We start from the raw sequence: 24,169 nt of genomic DNA on the forward strand, positions 1-24,169 counted from the left end.
TAGCTGGGGACAGAATGCTCATGCAAATTAGATTTTAATTCTTTACCGTCTTATGTCACCTATGCTGATTTTTTTGTAGATATAGAAGGCTTACATATCTCTTGGCTATATGAATCATGTAAGTAAGAGTTCTATTTCATTTTAATTATCTCCTTGTATGTTTCTTTATTTATAGAATTAAGAATTAAACCTGCACAGATAAGTCGATGGTTTGGCCAGATCACTATAGGTAGTTGATTTTAAAAACAGAAACATTGTTTTATAAATATAGGATTAAATTCAATAAGAGACCATGAATGCTTTAAAATACATTTATTTGGGAAAATTCCAAAAGTCAAAACCTTAAAAGCCATTATCTATCGTAACTACGTAAAATAGATCAAATATTTTTACCAGCTCTTGGCTGAGATATATGAGTTGTCCTTGTCCTCAGAATAATAGCAAACTAAAATTTATTGGGTTCTTACAATGTCCTAGCAATTATGCTAAATTTTATACATTTTTATGCATTTCACTCTCAATAATTCGATGTAGTGGATATGCTATCCATGTTATAGATACGGAAGCAGGAGCTAAGATCCACTTCTCCAAGTCACACATCTCGTAAATAATAAACCAGATGTGTTGGACTCTCTAATCTATGCTTAGTGTACGTCCTCAGTTTAGTAGAGAAAATGTGGTACAGTTGTGAGACTATTAGGACAATCTTTAGAGTTTTTTTTAATTTTTAAAAATTTTTTAAAGATTGACACCAGAGCTAACAACTGTTGCCAATCTTCCTTTTTCTCCCCAAATCCTCCCAGTACCTAGTTGTATACTTTAGCTGTGGGTCCTTCTAGTTGTGGCATGTGGGACGCCACCTCAGCATGGCTTGATAAGCAGTGCTATGTCCATGCCTAGGATCTGAACCAGCAAAACTCTGGGACGCTGAAGTGGAGCATGCGAACTTAACCACTGGGCCATGGGGCTGGCCCCTGGAGTTTTTATTTTATGTTTTATTTAGGTTTTATGAGCATAAAGACTATGACTCTATAAAATTATTTTTTTGGAAATATGACCCTCAGAATGGTCACATATGATATACATAAAACACCATCCTGCAAAATCCCATTATGTCTTTTCTGGGGGAAGAATAAATGTGGTTAAGAATGTCTTGGTCATCACTAAGAGTGCTTAGAGACAGTATGTCACAGAACCAGAAGCTTAATGAAATCCTAATATTACCCAAATAATTTAACTGTTAATAATTTTTACCATTTCCAAACAGAAGTGAGTGTGAAATGGTGGCTTAAAAATGTCCACCTTTCATGCGGCCGGCTCCGTGGCCGAGTGGTTGGGTTTGCGTGCTCCGCTGCGGCAGCCCAGGGTTCGGATCCTGGGCGCGGACATGGCACCGCTCGTCAGGCCACTTTGAGGCAGCGTCCCACATCCCACAACTGGAAGGACCTGCAACTAAGATATACAGCTGTGTACAGTGGGGGGAGCGGGGCGGGGGGGAGGTTGGGGAGATAAAGCAGAAAAAAAAAAGAAGATTAGCAACAGTTGTTAGCCCAGGTGCCCATCTTTACAAAAAAAAAAATGTCCACCTTTCCGAGTTTTTGTTTTTTAATGTATGTGAGGGTGCTGATAACATTGAGAGAGACTTCACGTTGGTATCAAAAATAGCAGGTCACTGTTTGCCATAGGGAAGAGAGGACATATATTTGGCCAATGGAAAAGAATGTTGATATATATTTTACTATCATACCCCTGCAGAAAAAAATGTCAGTTTGTCCAATTTTGAATAAACAAGGCAATCTTTGGTTTATGTTCCTTAAAAAATGACAAATAATGCTGTAAATAATAAAGTTACTCATAATTTTTTATCAACAATAATCCCAAACTTCTCTATCTGGACAAAAATACACTGATTTCAAAAATTTCTTCTGTAAGAAAACACTTAAGCAGAATGTAAACTGAATATAAATTTAACATTTTTTGCTAAGTTCTATTAAAAAATTTCCCTTTAATGTAATTTCCTTGATAAAACCCCATGTTTTTAAAAGATCATATATAAAAATACTAAAGAACGTGAAATTTCAAAAATAAAATTAAATGTGGTATAAATTAATATAAAACACCAAGGATTAACAATGTAAAGGATGATAAAATACCATTTATTATAATCCCTAATAGTGAAAATGAAATCTATGCTATGTATATTGCAATAGTTAAAATTTCAAGCCAGAAGTAATTATGCAATCTTAGTGCTGAAAGACTGTATAAATTTTGTATAGTTAAATGTTAAATGATAATTTTATAGGTTTAAAAGCAAAATAAAAACAAAATCACAGCTAAGATCCCAAGTATAATTCTCACCAAAAGTTATGACAAAGTATTTGCAATAACTATAAAATATTCTGAAGCAGAAGTAGATTTACTGAATTCAATGGTTACCATGTCGTAGGGGCATCTCTGATGAAAATAAAATTGAGCAGCAGACTTCCCACTATTCTCCTCCAAATATAGCAATCTTTATCCAAGAGCCCAGGATTTAGTGTAACAAGTGGATAGAAAATGGGCTGTAGGATCCAGCAGACATGAGCTTGAAAGTCAGTCCAGCTACGTTCTACCCATCTATAAACAGACAAGTTCCAAAACGTATGTACTTCAATTTGTGTGTCTACATAACATCAATAATAACCCCTCCCCATGAAACCCACCCAGTTCAGTGGACAGCACACAGAAAGAATTAAATAAGGGTAGTTATTTAAAATAATCCGTTGCAAAGTTATATGATGAGGTCAACTTGCTGCATGGACATTTCATAGTTATGACCCGTGTGAAAAGCACACAGAGGACTAACTTAGTCACCAGGCAAATTCCTAGTATGAAACTCTGTTCCCAAACCTTGACTTATAAATAAGATTTTTGTGAGTCTTTCTTGTAGAATATTATAAGTATACAGTGAGTTTTATGTTTATATTTGGCATGTGTAGCTGGACACGACTTCCAGAAACACCTCTGGGTCAGTTCAACTCAGCATCCTGTGATCCAGGGGGAAGGCAGAGAAATGGAAACCATATTATCCATTGATTAAACAATATACATATATAAAATCAAACACAGAGTTAACCGTATTCTGCTTTTAAAGCAATATGAGAACCGATGTAAAATCATTTAAATATAAATGTGATATACCATATGAAATAGACAATATCTGCTTTCGTGAGCAGAATAAAATGGTTAGAATAATTAAATACGAGAGAACCATGGAACCCTACATAAAATAAGATAGAAAACAAGATAAAATAGTAACAATAAAGTTCATTATTGAGACACTAACATAAATCATTAAGCACACAGTTAGAAAAACTCTCATGTAATTGATCAAAACTTCACCTAAATGCTTAGGTTGTCTGAAAAGAGTAAAATATTTGCATAGAAGAACGTTATTTGACACGCATGATTTACAAAATAGTGAATGTAGGAAGGTAACAATTCCGTAGGGCAGACAATGACAGCCAGGTAACAATCAAAATGAACAGAATTTAAGCTTTTCTATTCCACTTTTAAACTTTGCAGGATGACTGTCTTACAGGCGAAGGCATCATCTAAAATAAGAAAAAGAAAAATGACCATTAACATACACAGGAAGCCAAAACATTAGTAATAGACAAAAATATCATTTCTTTCCTTTATTGCCTTCATGAGTCAAGGAAAAACTGAATTTCACTGTAGCTTTAGCATATAAGTGGTCACAGGAACAATGGTTATCTCCATCTGGAAAATATTCTCTGACAGCGAATCTCACACAAATAACCTGAAAGACATTACTGAATATATTAATTCATAATTGTATATTTTGTGGATAAATGTACCTAACTTTGGATTTTAGCTGTGTCTAAAATCATGTGTCAGAACGAAGCATAATCTTATGCATACAGCCAGATTACTTGAATTTATGAATGCATCATAAAGACAGGAGTAAAGGAGGAGTGAGAAGTTGGGCCAGGGCACTCTGTCAGAGCTGCAGTGGCTTCTTGCTGCTTTGCTAGAAGAAATGCAGAGCTGCTGAGGCAGTAGTGTCAGAACATAGCAGGAGTCTGCTCAGCTACAATTCTGGCATCTCAACCTCTATCAAATGCTACTTACATCTAACCAAACCCTTAAATGCCTTAAACAGCACTGGGCAGCCTTGTGATACTACTCTGCTGGATGCTGGTGCTGCCAGGAGAGACAGCAGGAGAGCAAAGAGGCAGGGATCTAGGGAGGATACTGCTATGGTCTAAGTGCTTGTGTCTCCCCAAAATCACAGGTTGGAATCCTAAGGCCCAATGTGATAGTGTTAGAAGGCGGGGCCTTCGGGAGCTCATTAGGTCATGAGGGCAGAGTCCTTGTGAGTAGGATCAGTGCTCTCATAAGATACCCCAGCCAGAGAGCTCCCTAGCCCCTTCCACCACCGTGAGATACAAAGACAAAACTCTGCCATGGTAAGAGGGCCCTTTCCACATGGTGCTGGCATTCTGATCTCAGACTTCCAGCCTCCAAAACTGTAACAAAGATTTTTTTGTTTATAAGCCACCTAGTCTGTGGTAATTTGTTATAAGAGCCTGAACAGACGAAGACAGATCTAGAGGGGTGACTAAATGTATTTTCAGGAATAAAAGCAGATGGAAAATGGGATGCAATATAATTCGTGTTAGCTGGTGCCCCCCATCACCCCAGGATAGAAACAAACAAAAACAAGGGAAAAATGTACATTTTTAATGATACTAACTTTTTAAAATTAGTTTTCATCTTCACTTTAGATTGAAGAAAAACCTATTCATCTTGTTACTAGGATTTTTTTTAATACTCTAAGTAAGTAGTATCTGTTGATTCGAGAAATGTTAAGATCTTTAAACATTTCTGGTGTTAAGCCTATATGTTTTAGACAAAGACAATATAACTAGGAAAAAGCTGAGTAATAATATGGCTGATTCTGGACGATTGAGTAAATGAGTTTATAAACATTAACAGTGAGATCCTGTGTCCTAGTGGGACACCCACGAGGCACTCTTTCCTTTGGTTTGATTCAGACGGCTTGGATTCTTTTTGTAGTTCTGTGGTTCTCTCTCTCTCCCTCCCTCTCTCTCTCTTTTTCTCTGCCTCCCTGAAAAATAATTTCTTTATGCTCAGTCATGACACAATGTAATTTCCTTACAGATGGGAGCTTGTCTTCTGAAGAAATTAAAATATGTTGAGCAGATTCTCACCCATAATCAAAAGCTATCAGAATGTCAAACTGCAATAGTATACTTAAGGAAATAGATAAAGCACATATATCCTTTTCCAGCTTAGTATGGAAGTATCGAGAATAGTTTCTTGCTTCATAATTCTGAACATAAACACCATTTCCCTTTACAGAAGAAGCAGCATATTAAAAAAATTAAACATCACTTTTCGAAGAATTTTTGTGGTGGGCATTTTACTAGCCCCACAATGAATGTTTTACTCCCCTTGAATTATGTAACCACTTTCAGGGGATTTGAAAATAATTATTTCAGTAAAAGGGTGTAGAGCTCCTGAACTTGCATAATTTCCCTAAGAAAAATTAAATCAGAATTATGTAAGTACATCTCTACAAATCCAGCTGGCCCTGAGGCTCTGCCTGGAAGAAATAAGAATGCAGTAAGCTACAAAGGTCGGGTTAGCCTCTGGTCCTTCTTGTCCTCAGCAAACCTACCGCAATGATCATTTGGAGTAAGACCACAAGATACATAAACTATCCGCGGTGTGGAAAAGATTTAAAAATGAAAAGCAGTAGAATATTTTAGCAAGAACCCAAGCACAGGGGAAGAAAGTGAAGGGGAAGAAAATAAAAGCAAGAGAGGTTGAATAGTATCTAATGAGTTTAGGCTTGTCCTTCGGTGAAACTGAATGATTGATGGAAGAACAAAATTCGCAGTGAAACTAGGACGATCTCAGTGGGCAGTCTACATTTATCAAATTATTGGTAGGAGAGGAAATTTCTCCTATCCAAACAAAGATCCTTGGAAGGGCTTTATAGAAGCCCTTTACAATATTTAGAAGCACTTTAGATTTTCTGGTCAAACTATAGCTCTCAGCTATGATACTCTTTATATTATGACAAGTCGTAGAGGCCATAAAGTAGCCTCAATCATCCCACTACAGTCGATACAGTATCCTGACGTTTCCTATTGAGAGCTCAAAATAGTAGATAATTTTGTTCAATTTGCATCCCTTTTTTGCTGCCCTGCCCCCTATACACACACTCACAGTTATACTCAAATGTCCGTGACCTCGTTAGAGTACAATGTCTGCCACAGAGAAGGTGCCAATTACGTATTTGTTTATTTGAGAATGCCATATGATAGACCAAAGGCTAATGCCCTAATCTCAGTGGAAATTAAGACACTTTTTCTTGAGAGACTATTGATAATATGTGCCATAATTTATTAGCTGTTTCATCCTTCCAAGCAGAATTTTCATTTTTCCAGGAGTGTCTCTTAAGTTAATAATGAGAAATTAGAACACAAGTGTATACACACAGATGTTTATTGCAATAGTACTAATAATATTTAAAGATTTTAAAGCAGAAAAAATGTTTAACAATAGGAGAATAACTTCAAATAATAGTATATGTATACCTTAGAATATTATGAACCATTAAAATGGTGTTTAAAAATATTTTTAAATAGCAAAACATAATTTTAGTGAAAAAAGGGTGGCTCAAATCTGCACAGACATCATAATTGTGATTATAATATATTCATCATCATGTATTTAGCATATAGGTATATATTTAGCATATGTACGAGACTATGAGAGAGAGAGGGAGAGAGAGACAGAGAGAGAGTGTGTGTGTGTCTGTCTGTCCAGAGAGAGGTGATAGAGAATAGACATCAAGACATTATGAGTATGGACTCCAGAGTCAGGCGACCTGAAGGTGAATCCCAATTTTGCCACTTAATGAACAAATTAGTAATAAAATATAATATTTTTACAAGAAGCAAAGTATCTACACGTACTTTGCATTGAATCCTATCTAAATAAGTTTCTCCAATATATGACTAATTAGTAACGAATTTCAGAAATTAAATAGAAACATCAACTGGCCATCCATAACTTTTAATATCCTAATGTGATAAAGTCTCTTAGTATCCTAACCAGTGTTAATCAGATCTTCAAATATAGTGCTAATAAAATCCACCTGACACTCACTGGCCCTTCATTGAAAATATTTGTAGGAATTCTTGGATCTGTGAAATTACGTCTGCAAATTTTATTAATGCTGAGTCAACATTTCAAATATTTCTTTATTTAATATTTTTAAATTAATAAAGTATACACTAGATTTTAGATTCTATAGAAAAACCCTAAATTTTACATTCTGTGACTGCATTTAATCTTTGACTATATGATTTAAATGGATGAAAGCATTTATTTTTATGCACCCAGAAGTAATAGACTCAACTTTAATAAATCTGATAAATAAAGCCAACATTGCTAAAAAGTGTCTTTAAAAGAATAGAGTTCGGGTACATTTAATGGAATGAGGTATAATATAGCAGAAGATTTAATAGTATTAGTGGATTTTAATTTTTTATTTTACTATTTTAAAGAGGTTAAATAAAAGGAGCTTAGCTAATTTTTCCTCCCTTCCCTCTTTTTCTCACCCACCCATCATCACATTCCTTTCTTTGTTTCTGCACCACCAATTCTATAATACACAGATGAGGCACAAATATTGTAATATAGCTGACATTTTCCATAAAGAGATAAAAAGTGATAAGCTGAATAAAATACAATTTTGTGGGAGTTATATGACAAATCACTTCCATTTATGAGCTTATCATTATTTTCCACGAAAGGGGAAATTCAGGTTTTGTACACATCGCTGAGATCTTTCTTTTTTACTTAGTGTTAAAAATGCAAACTCTGTCATCAACTTCCTGTTCATAAATGTGCAAATTTACTACATAAGTAGGTCCACTATTTATTTATAAATGTATTTATAAATTTGCAAATTTATAGTACTTTCCTTTTACTTACTATCAACACTTTTCAAAGTGACAATTTCTAAAAATGGAAGACATGTTCTTAAAATTTGAATGCCATGTCACATTAATTTTTGCTATTTGAGGTTGTCAATTAGATATGTCATAGAAATGAGTAATTGCCGAAATTTAATAACCAGAAGTAAACATGGAACATCAACTGTGCTACTAGAAAATCATCTGTGATTGAATCAATATTTTTGTCCTCACATCTGACTACGTAAGTAAGTTTTACAGCTTGAGTTCTACAATGTTCTTGACAGATGTGGCAATAATAATGTTAAGATAATATTGCAAATTTTTAAGTAAAGAGCTGTATGACTATTGTACTCGAACTTTCCTTAAGCACCAACTCCGATGTGCCTATTGTTGATGTAAAAGTTAGAAATATGAATCTGTGTAGTATAAATGCCAAAGTTAAATATTAAACCATGAAAATATGCCAACAATGGAGATCACTTAAAATGGAAAAATCATCAACAGAAATATTTTAGTTCATTGACATGATCTGTATTTACTCCTACTCAGGGGAACTTTAATAGAAATACCTAAATTATAATTGAAGTTATTGAACAGTCATAGATATGGTAGGGAGAATATATCTTATAAAAAATATTTAAATAAGGTAAGAAAAAATGGAAACCTACACATAAAGGGCATTATCAAAGTACAGAGAATATGTGGAATTTATTGGGAAAATAAAAATTTATAGAGTTTCATTTTAAGAAGAAAACCAAATGTAATGAAAATATTGTCACAAATGTTATACAATATAATAGATTACAATTTAATAATCTACATTCTAAATTCCTTAAAGAAGGATAGATGCTGGGAAAAAAAGAAGGATAGAATATAGTTGAGTGAAAATAGTTTCTTTTTTTTTGATATTAGAATTGAAAAGCTATATAGAATCTAAATGTTTTATTACCCTGCATAATTTTCAGTTAGCTTAATCTGGTTATTGTGAAGGGCCAGACACTTATCCTTGAATTCAAGGCCCTGTCTCTCATCTTTAGAAATTGCTATCGGTACAACAATGGGGAGATACTTTTTCAAAAGATCAAATGCACATTCTGAAGCACATTTCTATGTAAAAATATAGTAATGAGCTAAGATATTATGAAAAACAATGAGAATAACATAGAGAGCAGTATTTAGAAGATATAACTAAATACCATATAACATATGACAACAATCTGACTGATAAATTAATTCTTCTATAGAAATATAAATTATATAGTAATTACATATATAAAGATTTTTTACCTGCCTCCTATCTCTCACTTCGCAACAAATTATACTTAACTTTTACGTGTTAAAAGAATAGAAGTAGTGACTACATGTGTGTGTACATTTCTGTAGTCTGAAAATAGAACATTTAAAAATACTCCTGGTAGCTGTGTTTTTGTTTTTTTCTGAAGATTGGCATCTGAGCTAACGATTGTTGCTAATCTTTTTTTTTTTTTCCTGCTTTGTTCTCTCCAAATCCCCCCAGTACATAGTTGTGTATATATATATATTTTTTAGTTGTGGATCCTTCTAGTTGTGGCATGTGGGACGCCACCTCAACATGGCCTAATGAGCGGTGCCATGTCTGTGCCCAGGATGCGAACTTAACCACTCAGCCATGGGGCTGGGCAATGGTAGCTGTGTTAAGAATGCTATGAAAAGTGTAGCTCCATCGTAGCTGTGATTATTAATTATTTGGCTATACTATAAAATAGCAATTAGATAAGATTTAACACACAATGTGGGTGTTCATTCGTGAGATTGATAAAATTTGGTTTTAATTTCCTTTTCCCCTGTACCATGAAGAATTAAACAATCATAGAGTGTTTGTATATTTTATAATCTTCTCATTCATGGAAATAAGAAAAGATTCAGAAATGTATAGACAACATGAAAAAGCAGATTTGCTCATTCACATTGAAATTTGTCTTCTCTAAATCAAAATAAGAAAAAGACTGAGAAAGTCTATGGAGAAACATTATAAATCAAAATATTAAATGCAAATAAATATATGAGGTGACCATCAGCTTATTTTTTAATACATAATGCAAACACACCCACACATCAAAAAAAATTAGAATGTTTGTTGTCTTTGAATTCCATCTTTTAAAATGTCAAGACTTTCCCATTACAATATTACCCTTGCCTCTAAAACTTAAATATATGGCTATGGTAACATTAATATTTTGATTCTTGACTCAGAAACAAAAGAACGAAGATCATACATTTATTTCTGTAGACCTTGCAGATACTATATTTTCAATCTGAATGGTGTATTTTTCAAAGATTCATTAATTTACAAGTCTAGAAAAATTGGCAAGCTGACTCATAGAATAATATTGCCTTGTTTCTACTCTATAAAAAGTCTTATTCAGTCCTCCTTCAAAGAAGTTATGTTTAAAAAATGGGAAATATGCCAAATGACTTCTTTTACATGTTTTCAATACAAAATTTTTTAATCCAGCTGCCATGACAAAGTGTTTTTAAATAAATGGAATGAAATTAAGGGAATCTACCTTATTGTTTTAATGGAAAGCTAGTAGTTTTCATTCAAGAAAATGTTTCTGATATGTGGAGTATGTTCCGGATATTGTTCTAGGTGTTGGTCACAAAGCAATGAGCAAGACAAACAATATCCTTGACATCATGGGGGTTACAGTCTGGAAATAGGTAGAAATATAGGCATATATATATGTACCATATGTGTACGTATAATTATTATTTTATCAAAACAGTGAAAACATTTCATCCACAATAAATTTGAAAAGACCATTGGTATTTTGGTAGTTGGTTATGCTTACTGTTATTAGGTCATTTATAAGGTAATATAAACTGGCAGAAGACATAAAACTCATTGCCTGACCTTGTTTCCAAATGTGAATTTTAAAATAGCTAAGAGAAAAGTTCCTAGAAAAATGTCACAGGAATTCTTATGATGTATTCAGTTTTATTTAATAGAAAATACTATTAAAAGGATGTTTCTCTATGAATTAACTTAAACACATTCTACTTGATATAAAATTTTCCACAATATCAGTAAACATGGCATAATATCCATGAAACCGATAGGCATTCTTAATCATCGTGGTGTTAAATGACTGTCTGTATCTAACGATGATTGAAGTAACCTCTTTTTTAAAAATATGCTTTCAAAAATAGCATAACTATTCTTGAAACTTTACTTTCTTTCCTCTCCTCAATGTGAATTTTAGTACAATATGACAAGTTTCATGCGTATTTCTGTGGCTATGCTGATTGGAAATACACAAATTTAAAGATTAGTTTGGAATTAAGTAACATCGTTATTATAACATATTATCCATGAATAATATAGCCCCTTATTTATTCAAGGGTCCTTCAGGACCTACAAAAAATTGTGTAAACTTCGCAAAAGGAATTTTGCATACATTTGATTTATTCAAAGACATCTTTTAAAATTTTTATTAATAGATATGGAATTATTTGAATTTTTCCATGTGTTTATAAGTTAGTTTGTTAAACTTCTACAGAGAAAATTTATTTAACTTTTCTTTTTATATAAATGTTCTGTACATTGTCTTGGATATGCATTTTGCCTATGTATAACAGCAAAATTGTCTCCTTTTTCCAGTATTTACATCTTTTTTTTCTTGCTTATCATATAATCTTGTTTTACCGAGGTACGACACTGCAGAGCAAATTTGCTGGTCACCTTTGATGTTTTTTGTTTGTTTCTGAACTCGATGAGGGGTTTGGTGTTTCACCAGAAGGATATTTGTATAATTTTCAGATAGAAATGCTAAGTAGTGAAGGACATTCTTTTATGTCTCCAGTTTTGATCATGAATAAGAATTAATAATTTTAAATTGTTTTATTATTGTTATGTAATAATGATACCATTTTTCTCAGTTGAAGTGTTGAAATAAATTAATACATTTCTGATAGAGGACCTTCGTTGAATTCTGAGAATAAACACCATATGGTCCTGATGAATATTTTATAACACTTCTAGATTCCACTTGCCAAGATTATCACAAGATTTTTGTGCCCATAATCATAGATCAATCTATAATTCTCCTTTCTTAGACTAGTTTCATCAAATTTGTTTCAATACTTTACTCTCTCATAAAATGTGTTGGGAAATGTGCTCTTTTGAACTTCTCTATAACATTTTTTTATCTGTTTCTCCAGATTTTGATAAAATAGCTATAAAACTCAGCTATAACACTTGGTTTATTTGTTTCAAGGAGGAATAGGGAATTTAATGCATAAGTGAAGTATTTAATAATAATTATTCTATCCGGTTCCCTTTTTATTTTTTATGGAGTACTGGAAATTATTTTCTAGAGAATTTCAAATATCTAAATTTATAATTTTTATGGATTAAAAATTTTCAGAATCTTCACTTGTATTTTATAAACGTCAACTATAACTCTGGTTATATTCTATTTCTAAATGCTTTTTAAGTTACTTGGGGGTGTTCCCTCTTTTTTTCTTGGTCAATTTTAGCTTTTGATTTGATGGGGAATTTGGGGGCGTCTGTGGTTGTTGTGAATGTCTTTCCCCCTTCCCTCACTCTGCTTTATAAGAAGCGACTTGGGTCCATGTCACACTGCCAAGCCCCATGGCCCACATTTGGATCCAGAGACAGGCGAACCCCTGGCCGCAGTGACACTGTCGTTTTGTGTTTCTGGCCCATGAAGAGTTCTGTTTGTGCCACTGAACATGCCCCTGTTTCTTAATGACTTTTTAAAAATAGGTCTGATTTCTTAGCTCAATGTTTAGAGCAAAGAAAAGATGATCAATGCATAATCTTACAGTATCCTTTTGACAAGGATTGCTTACATATTCTTCTGGCAGCAGTCATTTCATATATGAATGTAAAAATGAGTTGTCCTATTAGATTGTAGTGTAATGTGTAAACCGTTTTATCACATTTGGTTTCTATTTTTATTCAGCCAGAATTTTAAAAGGATCAAATATGTAATGAGACCACCAAACACTTCCATTTTCCTAGATTAATGATGGCCCATAGGCAGCAATTCGGAAACTGTAATTTACTGTGCTGAAACAATAACCCATGGAGTGATATCCGAGCGACCCATAAAAGTTAATGCAATTTTAGAGGTGTCGAATATAGTCCCAAAGAAGAGCTAGGAGAAAGTGGGTCACTCTGCAAGCAAACCTCTACATCTCAAAGAATAGTGGTAATAAAAATGATTCAGAAACAGGGACCAAAGGACCACAATAAAATAATTCAATTTTGCAAATTTCTTTATGCATATAAAAGTAACTGTGCCTGTGAGTGGTGTTTCATTTTATTTATATTCTTTAAATAATACCAGTTCTTTAAAATTATTTATGGCTACGATGTGCAGTATTAGGACAATTCACTTAAAATTTCTTTTAAATGCTTTCAAATATATTTTCTCATTTGATCGTCCTTACCATTCTGTGGCATATACGTGCATACACACATGCTGAGCTAAAGCGAGTAAGCGAATTTTCCACATTACATATGTCCTCTCATTCAAAACAGGTACTCTATTTACTCTAGTGTATACATTCACACAGGAAGATTTTCATTTCTTTTATGATAATAATATAAATGGGCAAATGTGAACACTATAACGACTTAAAACATTTGACATATCTTTCTTAATGTTAGCTAAAAGAAAAGAAGACTGCCTTCTTTCCATAAACTTGGTTTTTTAAAATCTATATTACTTTCATTTTGGCTGAAATTCAAAATTTTCTTTATTTGTAGTTCATGCAAATATGTGTCATTAACTGCACACAAGGATGATGATACAGATCTAATTCACAGCTTGAATAATTCCAATGATGATAAAGCATCCAAAATGGAATGTCATTCTTTAACATTCAACGAAATGTAAAAGTAATTTTTATTTTGATCTGTACCTTTGAATTTCAGAAGAAATCACAAGAGGAAAGAAAATGTATGTATCATGGTTTTCAGAAGTCTTCGGAAAAATGAGAGAACTATTTCTATAAGATTATAAGTAAAACAGTTCAATATCAGGCTTAAAATATTTTAAATGTAATGATAAAGACATTTTTTTAAATAACAGGAATTCTTTGAAAATAGACTATAATTCCTTGTGAAATAGTGAGTTCCCTCCCCCTGGAATGATTTAAGTGCTGGCGATGCTATCAGAGGGGCGATTCCGTCATCATGATGGGATAGGTAATCTGGATGGTTTCTTCAGTTCCAATGCTCTAAGATTCTTTGAAAATTTTGACTCTTTTTTGAATCCCCAAATGTTAATTTTGAAAACTTTTTCTCTGAAGTTAAATATGATATATTTCTTCATTAATTCAAGGAATATTTAACACCTATTATATGCCACATCCCATGTAGATGCACTGGGCATAGAGTGGTAAATTAAACAGAGCATGATGTCTGTCCTCGTGATGCTTACTTCTGGGAGAAAAAACAGGTGTGAAACAGAAGCCTATACCTGTCTAAACGGGGAAATCCTATTTTGGTATGTGACATGAATTAAAAGATCAGGTTGATGTGAGATTAAGGGTAAAGTTCTATGCCATCAGGGAATGCCTCACCAAGGAAGTGACATTTGAGTTGTCACCTAAAACAAGTGAAAGAAGTCAGGGGAAGAATGATGAACATAATGTCATGGTCATAAAAAACAGACTCTTCAAAGGATAGCTCTGGGTAGAGCTTTGCAGGTTCAGGAAATTAAAAAAAAAAATCGATGTTGCTGAAGCATAAACGAGGAACAGGGAAGAGAAGAGAAAACCACTTAGAAAGCTGACATCATCCCACGTTTTATAGGTCATTGCGAGGAGTTCAAATATTTATTCTACGTTTAATGAGAAGCTATTGAAAAGTTTTCACCTGGAGAGTGACATAATATAAATTGTGCTTGTAGAATACCGCTGTTCAATGGAGAGGATGTCGTGGAGCTGGAGCTAGGATTTGAAAGCCAGTGTAGGAATCCACGGAAGAGATCATGGTAATCTAGACGGCAGCAGTAACAGAAAGGTGGAGGCAGCTGTTTAGCCAAAAAGAGATTTAATTGAATTTTCTGATTTACTAGGGAGTGGCTGAAGCAGATGTCAAGAACTTAGTAGTTTCTGAACAAGAAAAAGAGCTGGTATCAGGCATACCCAACTGCTGTAAACAGTTATAAAAACAGGGCAAAATGTATGAAAAGTGTATGAAAACATATTTGAAAGCAACTGGCTATGATATGAATTTTAAGGGAAGGGGAGCGTATGGAGCAAGGTCCACATTCACCCAGAATTTCTCACTAGGATATTTTTCAAAATGCTGTGGGGAGGTAGAGGCAGGCAGGGAGCACTGGTTTCCCTGAGCGTAGAAGTGGGGTTCAGAGTCTGGGGCTGTGAAGGTGGCTGCGGTCTGGATGGCACAATATTAGAGGAGAAAAATAGAGAGAAGGGCTCCAAACAGCTGCGTGGAATGTGGCCTAGGTCCTGTGGCTGTTCCTGAGCTGACCGTGAGCAGGGCGAGATGCTCGAAGGGCAAGCAGCAAACATGAGGAGAACTGAAGCGTTTTCAGAGGTCTCCCGGGACTGGGGAAATGTTGCAGTTCCTTCCTAGTCATTCTGCAGGGACCTTGGTGCACACAGTAGGCTTTCAGTCGAGACACCAGAAACACTATTCCCCACAAGTAAAATCATGCCTTAGGAATAAGGGCTCTGCTCTAATGGGGGGATAATTAAAATACACCTGTGCTAACGTGGATTACAACCAGGCATCCACAGTGTCTTAGTCTGTTCGGGCTGTTAGAACAAAATGCCACAGACTGGGTAGCTTATAAACAGCAGAACTTACTGAAGTGGCTTATACTGCACCAACGTTATGAAATTTGAGAGGGGCACAAAACATGAAATGGAAAATATACTTAAATTTGAGTAACATAATTTAAATGATAATTCTGCATTTAAATAAGTATTTGTAAGTAATGCACTGCAAAATGCTATTGACATGCAAAATTTCCTTTTCCACACAGTATGTTTGTTTTACTCAGAAAACAGACATTCCAGAAAGTCACTGGTAACACTAAAACAATTAGAGTGGTGTTATGACTGATAATATTTCTCAATAGAAATAAAAGTAATTGCAAAATTTAGTTCTGTGTTTAAATTTTAGAGGGGGGCCACTGGATACAAAGTTTGGGAAAACAATGGCGGCTATTTTTAACTTGTGGCTTGGGATGAAAGACGACTATTTAAGTAGTCCAGATGGAAGCCAAAATAATAATAATAAAGGAACATAAAATTTAAAAGGTAGTCATAGCCAACAGACTTCCCAAACAGGAATGATCAAACTGTCAGAACGTAGGCCTCCGTCTCTCACTCTGTCAGTGCTAAAATAAGGCAAAGGTCACTTGAATCATAGAAGAGTTTAACAGGGAAAATATATTTCCACTTTATATCTTGACAATCTCTATTTAATATTGGTGAAAATACATATTCAACAGGAAATAATTAAGGGAAAACCATATAATAATGTGATATCCAAGGATATATTACAATTATGTTCAATAATTATTGACCCATAGACTTCCATTTCACATAAGTAATACATAAAATGAAGGAAGCATAGACAATATCTTTCATAAATTTATTTGTTAAACAGAGACAATTAGTTTTTAAGTTATTGTGAAGATTATTAAAGTTAATATACGTGAAGGCATTGGTGCACTGGCTCAGTACATAGTCAACAATACGTGGCTGCTGTTACTTCCTTCATTATATTTTCCCAGAGGCTCCACCATGTCAACAAACCATTTGTCAAGTTTCATCTTGATGTTGCCTTTCTTAATTTATTAGAGCTTTTGTGATGTAACAGGAGCTTTCTACTGTGTTAATTATCAAGTAAGTGCCCAAGACTGTGCCAGTTGGTATAGATATATTATTTCCAATCTCCATAACAACCCACAAAATCAGTAGCATTGCATTTTTAAAAAGATGTTAAGTAATTTGTCTAAGATCAAAGAATAGTAGCTGCTAGAATTGAAATGGCGATTAACTGAGATCCTTTTCATTACAGCCTGCCGTATACAAAGGAAGGTAAAATAAAGCTATTTGAAAGGGTCACAATTAATCACAGCTATATATGAGATTTTAAAATATGTGTGTGCGTTTTCCTATTACAAACGCCTAGAAGTACTGTAATATGCCATAAAATTATTTAACTTAGTTTATCTAAAATAGACATTGATGTATTTTTTGCTTTCTCTTTTATTAATTATAATCTGCTTAAATAGATAACTTTAGATGGAATATACAGAATTAGTATCAAAATAAATGATGCCAGGGCTGGCCCGGTGGTGTAGTGGTTAAATTTGCACACTCAGGTTCGGCTGCCCGGGGTTCATGGGTTTGGATCCTGGCTGTGGACCTCCACATTGCTCATCAAGCCATGCTGTGGCGGCATGCCACAGACAAAATAGAGGAAGATTGGCACAGATGTTAGCTCAGGGACAATTTTCCTCAAGCAAAAAGAGGAAGATTGGCAACAGATGTTAGCTCAGGACCAGTCTCCTTCACACACACACACACACACACACACACACACAAATAATAAATAAATAAATCAATCTTGCTTTTCCTCAAATGTTTATTACTATTTGTAGAAGGAAATAATTTAAATATTCTGTATCTCACATCTTATTTCTGCACTTTCCAATATGGTAGATGCTACCCGCATACGGCTACTGAGCAAGAGTAACGTGGGTAGTACAAATAGAGATGTGCTGCTCTAAGTGTAAAAGAAATACAAAAAACATGCTCAATTTTTTTGTTGTTGAGGTATGATTGACATATAACATATTAGTTTCAGGTGTACAATGTAATAATTCTATATTTGTACATACTGCAAAATGATCACCATAATAAATATAGTTAACAACTATCACCATACATAAGTTACAAAATTTTTTTCTTGAGATGAGAAATTTTAAGATCTATTTTCTTACAACTTTCAAATATGCAACACAGTATTGTTAACTATGGTCACCATGCTGGTCATTACATGCTCATGGTTTATTTACTTTTTAACTGGAAGTTTATACCTTTTGAATCATTTCATCCATTTTGCCCACCCCTCCCCCTTGCCTCTGGCAACCATTAATTTGTTCTCTGTATTTACCAGCTTGCTTGTTTGGATTCCACATGTAAGTGAGATTATATAGTAATTGTCTTTATCTTTCTGACTTATTTTACTTAGCATCATGCCCTTTAGGTCCATCCATGTTGTCACACATAGCAAGATTTCATTCTTTTCATGGCTAAATAATATTCCACTGTATATGTATACCGTATTTCCTTCATTCATTCATCTATCTGTCAATGGACACTAAGGTTGCTTATATGTCTTGGCTACTGTAAATAATGCTGCAACAAACATAGGGGTACCAGTATCTCTCTCTTTTTTTTTTTTGATGAGGAAGATTCTCCCTGAGCTAACATCTATTGTCAGTCTTGCTCTTTATTTTGCTAGAGAAAGATTAGCCCTGAGCTAACATCTGTTCCAGTCTTCCTTTATTTTGTATATAGGTGGCCAGCACAGCATGGATGATGAGTAGTTTGGGTTCACACCCAGGATCCAAATTCAGGAACCTGGGCTGCCAAAGCAGAGTGCATGAACTTAACCACTACTTTGGTTGCCTTCACTTTTGGTATCAGATCCAATAAATCATCACCAAGGCCAATGTCAAGGAGCTTACTGCCTATGTTTCCTTCTAGGAGTTTTATGGGTTCAGGTCTTACATTCAAGTCTTTAATCTATTTTGAGTTAATGTTTGTGTATAGTGTGAGACAGTGGTCCAATTTCCTTCTTTTGCCTGTGGCTGTCCAGTTTTCCCAACATTATTTATTGAAGAGACTGTCCTTTCCCCACCGTATATTCTTGGCTCCTCTGTCATAAAATAATTGACCATATATGTGTACTTATTCTGGGTTCTCTATTCTGTTTTATTGATCTGTATCTGTTTTAATGCCAGTACCACACTGTTTTGGTCACTATAGCTCTGTAATGTAATTTGAAATCAGGGATTGTGATTTGTGATCCAGCTTTGTTCTTCTTTCTCAAGATTACTTTGGCTATTTAGGGTCTTTTGTGGTTCCATGCAAATTTTAGGGTTTATTTCTATTTCTGTGAAACATGCCATTGGAATTTTGATAAGGATTGCATTGAATCTGCAGATTGCTTTGGGTAGTGTGAACATTTTAACAGTATTAATTCTTCCAATCCGTGAGCACAGAATATCTTTCCATTTATTTGTTTATATCATTTTTTATATTTATTGCATGTTAACAATGGTAATATGTTGGATATGTTAGGCTAAATAAGATATATTAATACATTAATTTCATCAACTTCTTTTTCCTTTGAAACATGGCTCACATGTGGCTCACATTTTATTTCTGTTGCACAGTGCTATTTGAAACTTTAATTTTCAATGCTGGAAACTGAGTAGAAGAGAGAATGGATATTATTCTGGTTAGCTCCTTTTCAGAGAACTCTTAATATTCTTTAGTAATGTAAATCTTCTGATCTAATCTACCGTAGAAGCCACAGGAAAAGTCCTCTTACAAAGAGATTATTATGTACATTGAACAATTTTTCTCTATTTGCTTTTAAGATAACTTATTACACTGTTTTATTAGCAATTATTCTGAATTGGCAATGCATTGTGTTAAATCCCAAGTAACATTTTATTGACCTATATCAACCACAGCACAATTCTAGACCGTAAACCAGTGAAAAAACACGTCTTTGCATAATATTTACACATTTATGGCCATAAAAGATTCAAAGGACAGAACTCAGATTATTATACGATTGTATAGAAATTGTGGTACAAAGCCTACCACAATCAGAGCCAAGTAGAAAACTTTTAACACAGAGAATCTGAAGTCAACTATTTACGCTATGTGTCCTGTGGTAGTTCATGTTCTTTTTCTTCCCTGCCAAGAGTTCCTGTCAGAACAGGAGGAGAGAATTACTTTGGCAGCAAAGGATAGAGAGCAAAGGTGGGAAGTGGAAACCATTCATTTGGTGATAGAAGAACTGCCAAACACAATGAGGTACGCTCTTCTGAAATAAAGGGTGAGGAGAAATTAAAAGTAGGACAGAGAATAGGGACGTATGTAGGACGGAACTAGAGAGAAGGAAACCAAGGATCCAGGTCATGCTTGAGTTGGACACTCAGGTCTGCCACTTCCTGACAGAAACCTTGTGCTTTCTCCATATCAAAACATTACAGCACACTACTTTCCAGTGCTGCTGAAGTGGGTTAAGCGTTTGCAGTGTTTAATAGGCATTTTAATAGGAAGGTGTCAGAGCATTTCAAATATGACTACCGTAGGGCTGCCAAATTGCTATATAGATCCCGGTGCTTGAAAATCAACAGCTGGAACAAATTTTATTCTTATCCCTAGTCCCTGTGACTCACTGTCTAAATTGTCAAGGTAACTGTCATTTTGTTATAAGTTTGAGCAAGTCATGTTTTCTCTATTCCATTAGGATCACATATTATGAATGCTACAAAATTTGTAAAAAAGGATTTTATAATGTAGGTAATTTGACCTGAATAAATATCTCCTCATATAAGAAAAATGAAATTGACAAAACAGTTAACAGAAAAAAATGAACAACAAGGACATTTGATAAAAGAAAAATGTAGTATCAGAAAAGGAAATGGAATAGTATTGTGAGAAGTCAGAATAAAGTAAACATTTGAAGAAAACTTAAATTTTGAAATCGTGTGTGTCTAATTCTGTTAGGCATCTCCTACAAGATGTAGCATGAAACGGCTTTGTGGCGGAGGCATGAGCCATGCCTGTGTAAGGAGAGGCTATGTTTACTTAATGACTAAAATGAAACAAGAGCTGTCTCATATAAGAGAAAGATAAAAAGAAACCCGTAAAACAGATTTTAAAATTGTCTTGAATGCAGAGTACTAGCAACAGTGAAAATTTAACAAACTTGAAAAGCTCTCCCAGAATTCAGAGGAAAAAAAACTCTAAGAACTTAAAATGCTTAGAGAGAATAGAATTGAGATAGCAAAAAAAAAAATGTCAAGGTAAACATATATTGCCGTTGCTGAAGAAATAATTGATGATTATGTGGTGGAAAGAAACAGAAAAATGAAAACATGTAAGAAATAACATTGTATCTGAAATCTCCCTCAGCTGAAATGTCAAGACTTTAGCACACAGATTGAATGTACTACTCACAATTAAAGTTATTAACTACAAATTTACATTAGGACATTGCTGTTCACATTCAAAGTTAAAGAATAAGACTAATTTTAGTACTTTTGTACAGAAAAAAAGCATATTTCAAGGGGCAAAAATTAAACTGATGACAGATATCTCTTCTGTAACACCAAGAGAGTAGAATGCACTAGAATTCTATGCGATCCAAGTTGTTGTTCACATGTAAAAGAAATTGCACCTGCTTATCATTCTTGGAAAAAATTACTGAAATATGTACATCAGATCACTGAGTGAGGAGCCAAAATAAAGAGGTCAATATAGCAAAAGCTAGATCAAAATGTCAATAAAGCTTTAAAACTAATTAAGAGTTCAAATTAGAATATTTAAATATGTTTTTATTTTTAAAATGCAAATACCAAAACCATCTTAAAAATATGTATGGTTACAAAAGAAAATACTAATCTGGGTTTAATCCCCACTAAATAAGTTAATAAATATGAATTGGGGGTAGAATCCTTATTAGAAGTGCAAATGTATAAGAAGTTATGACTTATTTTAACTGGAGAGAAAGGATAAAAAATTACTCAGGGAACTGTCCCCCACACACATACATGCACACAAAAATAGACTAACCACTTGAAAAGTGACAGAAATTTAGGGATTCAAGAATATGGAAATTGTGGTGCACGTTGACTATTTATGAACATAAAAAATGATTAATCATTGATTTAAATCTAAAGCATAACAGGTACTAACTGAAAGTCAGGATCAAACAAAATTTATTTAATAAAACTATGAATTTATATCTCCAGTTTATATATTTTTACTCACATAATTTCTAGAAGGGCAGGAAGAACAAAGGCAAATATTAAGATAAACATTCTTTATATAGAGGGATATTTAAAATGTAACTTTATTCTTAACCTTAATTACAGAGATGTAATTAAGAGATTCAAGATATTAAAAATAACTTAAATGACTCCTAGTAGAAACAAAACCAAGATACAGAGCTCCCAAACCAAGTGCAGAGGATAAAACACAAAAGCAGCCCTGCCCAGCGTAGTCCCTACAGGAAAAGGCAGCGTCATAGACAACATCAAGCATGCAAAGCAATGAAGAAAAGAAAGCATACTAATTTTTTATTTATGACACTTTTGTTAATATTTTATAAGAGATAAAACTCTTAGATTGACTTAAAGTAACATCCATTTCTATTCTGTATAAAAGAGGCACAGAAGTGAATTGGAGCAGTGGAAGGTGGTAATTGGAGCACAGAGCCTGTGCTGCTCCTCGTACCTGCCCCACATCTGCTCCCCCAGAACCCTCCCCTCTCTCTGTAATGGTACAACATTGTGGGCACAAATGTGGCACTCCTAGAGGGTGCTTCTTATGTTTTGATTTCCACCATAATCATGTGCGTGAAAACCAGTGTGGGACCACGTGGCTGATGGAACTGGGTGGATGCAGAAGGGAAAAGACGCAGACTGGCCTCCCTTCTGGGATTTTGGTTCCCTGCAGCAGGTCTCAGCTCAGCCACCTATGAATCCTTTAGTAGAAACTGTGTGTACCTCACTGTGGCTTTTGTTCATGAAAGGCCCTTCTAATCCTGAGGGTCTAGCGAATTGAAGGGGGATGTCGATGTTGTTGCCTGTCTCAAAGTGTCCATGGTTGGGAGGGGGACACAACGTGAGTGTATAGGCGCCTGAGAGCAAAGAGCTTTCTCCCTACGATTCACTCGTGTAAGAGTTTTCCTGTATCTCCACCATAACACACTGTTGGGCATTTCACGACCATCTGGTTTGCTACAGCTAAGAAACTCTGATATCCTCAAATAAACAGCTACTGAGGGGACAAAAAACTCGTATCCAAATGATGATCCAAATGAGTACTTTGATCAGTAGACAGAATAATCCTATGAGGATGAAATCAGAGTATAAAAATGAAATTTTGTAACAAAAAAATAGTCAAATCACATTATAATTTAAAATTTAATTGACGGGAACTGCTAAGAGACAATGGTCTCCCCAGGTCAACACTACATATCATTGTTCATTTGGAATTAATTCATAGAGTAATAAAAGTAGTCTGAAGGAAAAAAAATCAAAGATGGATACATAGAAAATTATACAAGGAAATAAAAATAGGCGATGATAAAGTTTTTTAAAAAAGAAACAGGTGCCGGACAGAACATTTAATTATAGCGCTAGGCTTTGCCATAAATAATCTTAATATTCTCATGAAAATTTACCTTTATTTGACCCCAAATTTGGCATCAACTGACTATGCTGGCACGATGAGATAGAAGAGTGGCGGAGCTTGCAGTGTTGTAAGAGTTAAATCTCCATTTACTATAAAGCGTTCTTAAAGGATAATATAAAAAGAATAGTAGGAAAAGTATATAATACAGAAACTTGAGCATATATGGCAGGAAAGCATTTAACATATTTAAAAGCAGTTCCCTTGGGGAATGAGTCTTTGATTAAAATGAAATATACTTTACCCTTTCATAAAATTAAGGATGTTGTAATTTATAGCTCCTGAGATTTGTGTTTGCTTAAAAAGGCCATCCCCAAAATGACAAGAATCTCATATTATATTATTGGCACAGTTTACTTTTGTTTGTTTGTTTGTTTTTTGCTTTTGAGGACGATTAGCCCTGAGCTAACATCTGTGCCCATCTTCCTCTGCTTTGTATGTGGGATGCCTGCCACAGCATGGCTTGACAAGCCATGTGTAGGTCTGCAACTGGGATCCGAACCAGCGAATTCTGGGCCACTGAAGTGGAACATGCGAACTTAACTGCTACACCACCAGGCCAGCCCGTACTTTTGTTTTTTAATGTTATCTCATTAATTTACTTGTAGTTTAATTTTGTATGATTTAATATTGATGGTTTAAAAAAA

General features: G+C 34.3%; 1 protein-coding gene across 7 annotated transcripts in view; it reads right to left on the reverse strand.

The window, feature by feature from the left end:
* Positions 1 to 303: 303 nt before the first annotated feature.
* Positions 304 to 24,169, reverse strand: part of CCDC102B (coiled-coil domain containing 102B) — a 286,189-nt gene continuing 262,323 nt past the window's right edge. For 5 of the 7 annotated variants that reach the window (XM_070512882.1, XM_070512883.1, XM_070512885.1 and 2 more), the window contains one exon: positions 2,129 to 3,593. In XM_070512882.1, coding sequence (XP_070368983.1) covers positions 3,590 to 3,593 — 4 coding nt within the window. In that variant the 3' untranslated portion in view covers positions 2,129 to 3,589. Of the gene's footprint in view, positions 3,594 to 24,169 lie in introns of all 7 variants that reach the window. The other 2 variants (XM_070512879.1, XM_014865138.3) reach the window with 2 other exon arrangements.

Source organism: Equus asinus, chromosome 7 (assembly GCF_041296235.1).
Source record: "Equus asinus isolate D_3611 breed Donkey chromosome 7, EquAss-T2T_v2, whole genome shotgun sequence".
In the NCBI taxonomy this organism is placed as follows: Eukaryota; Metazoa; Chordata; class Mammalia; order Perissodactyla; family Equidae; genus Equus; species Equus asinus.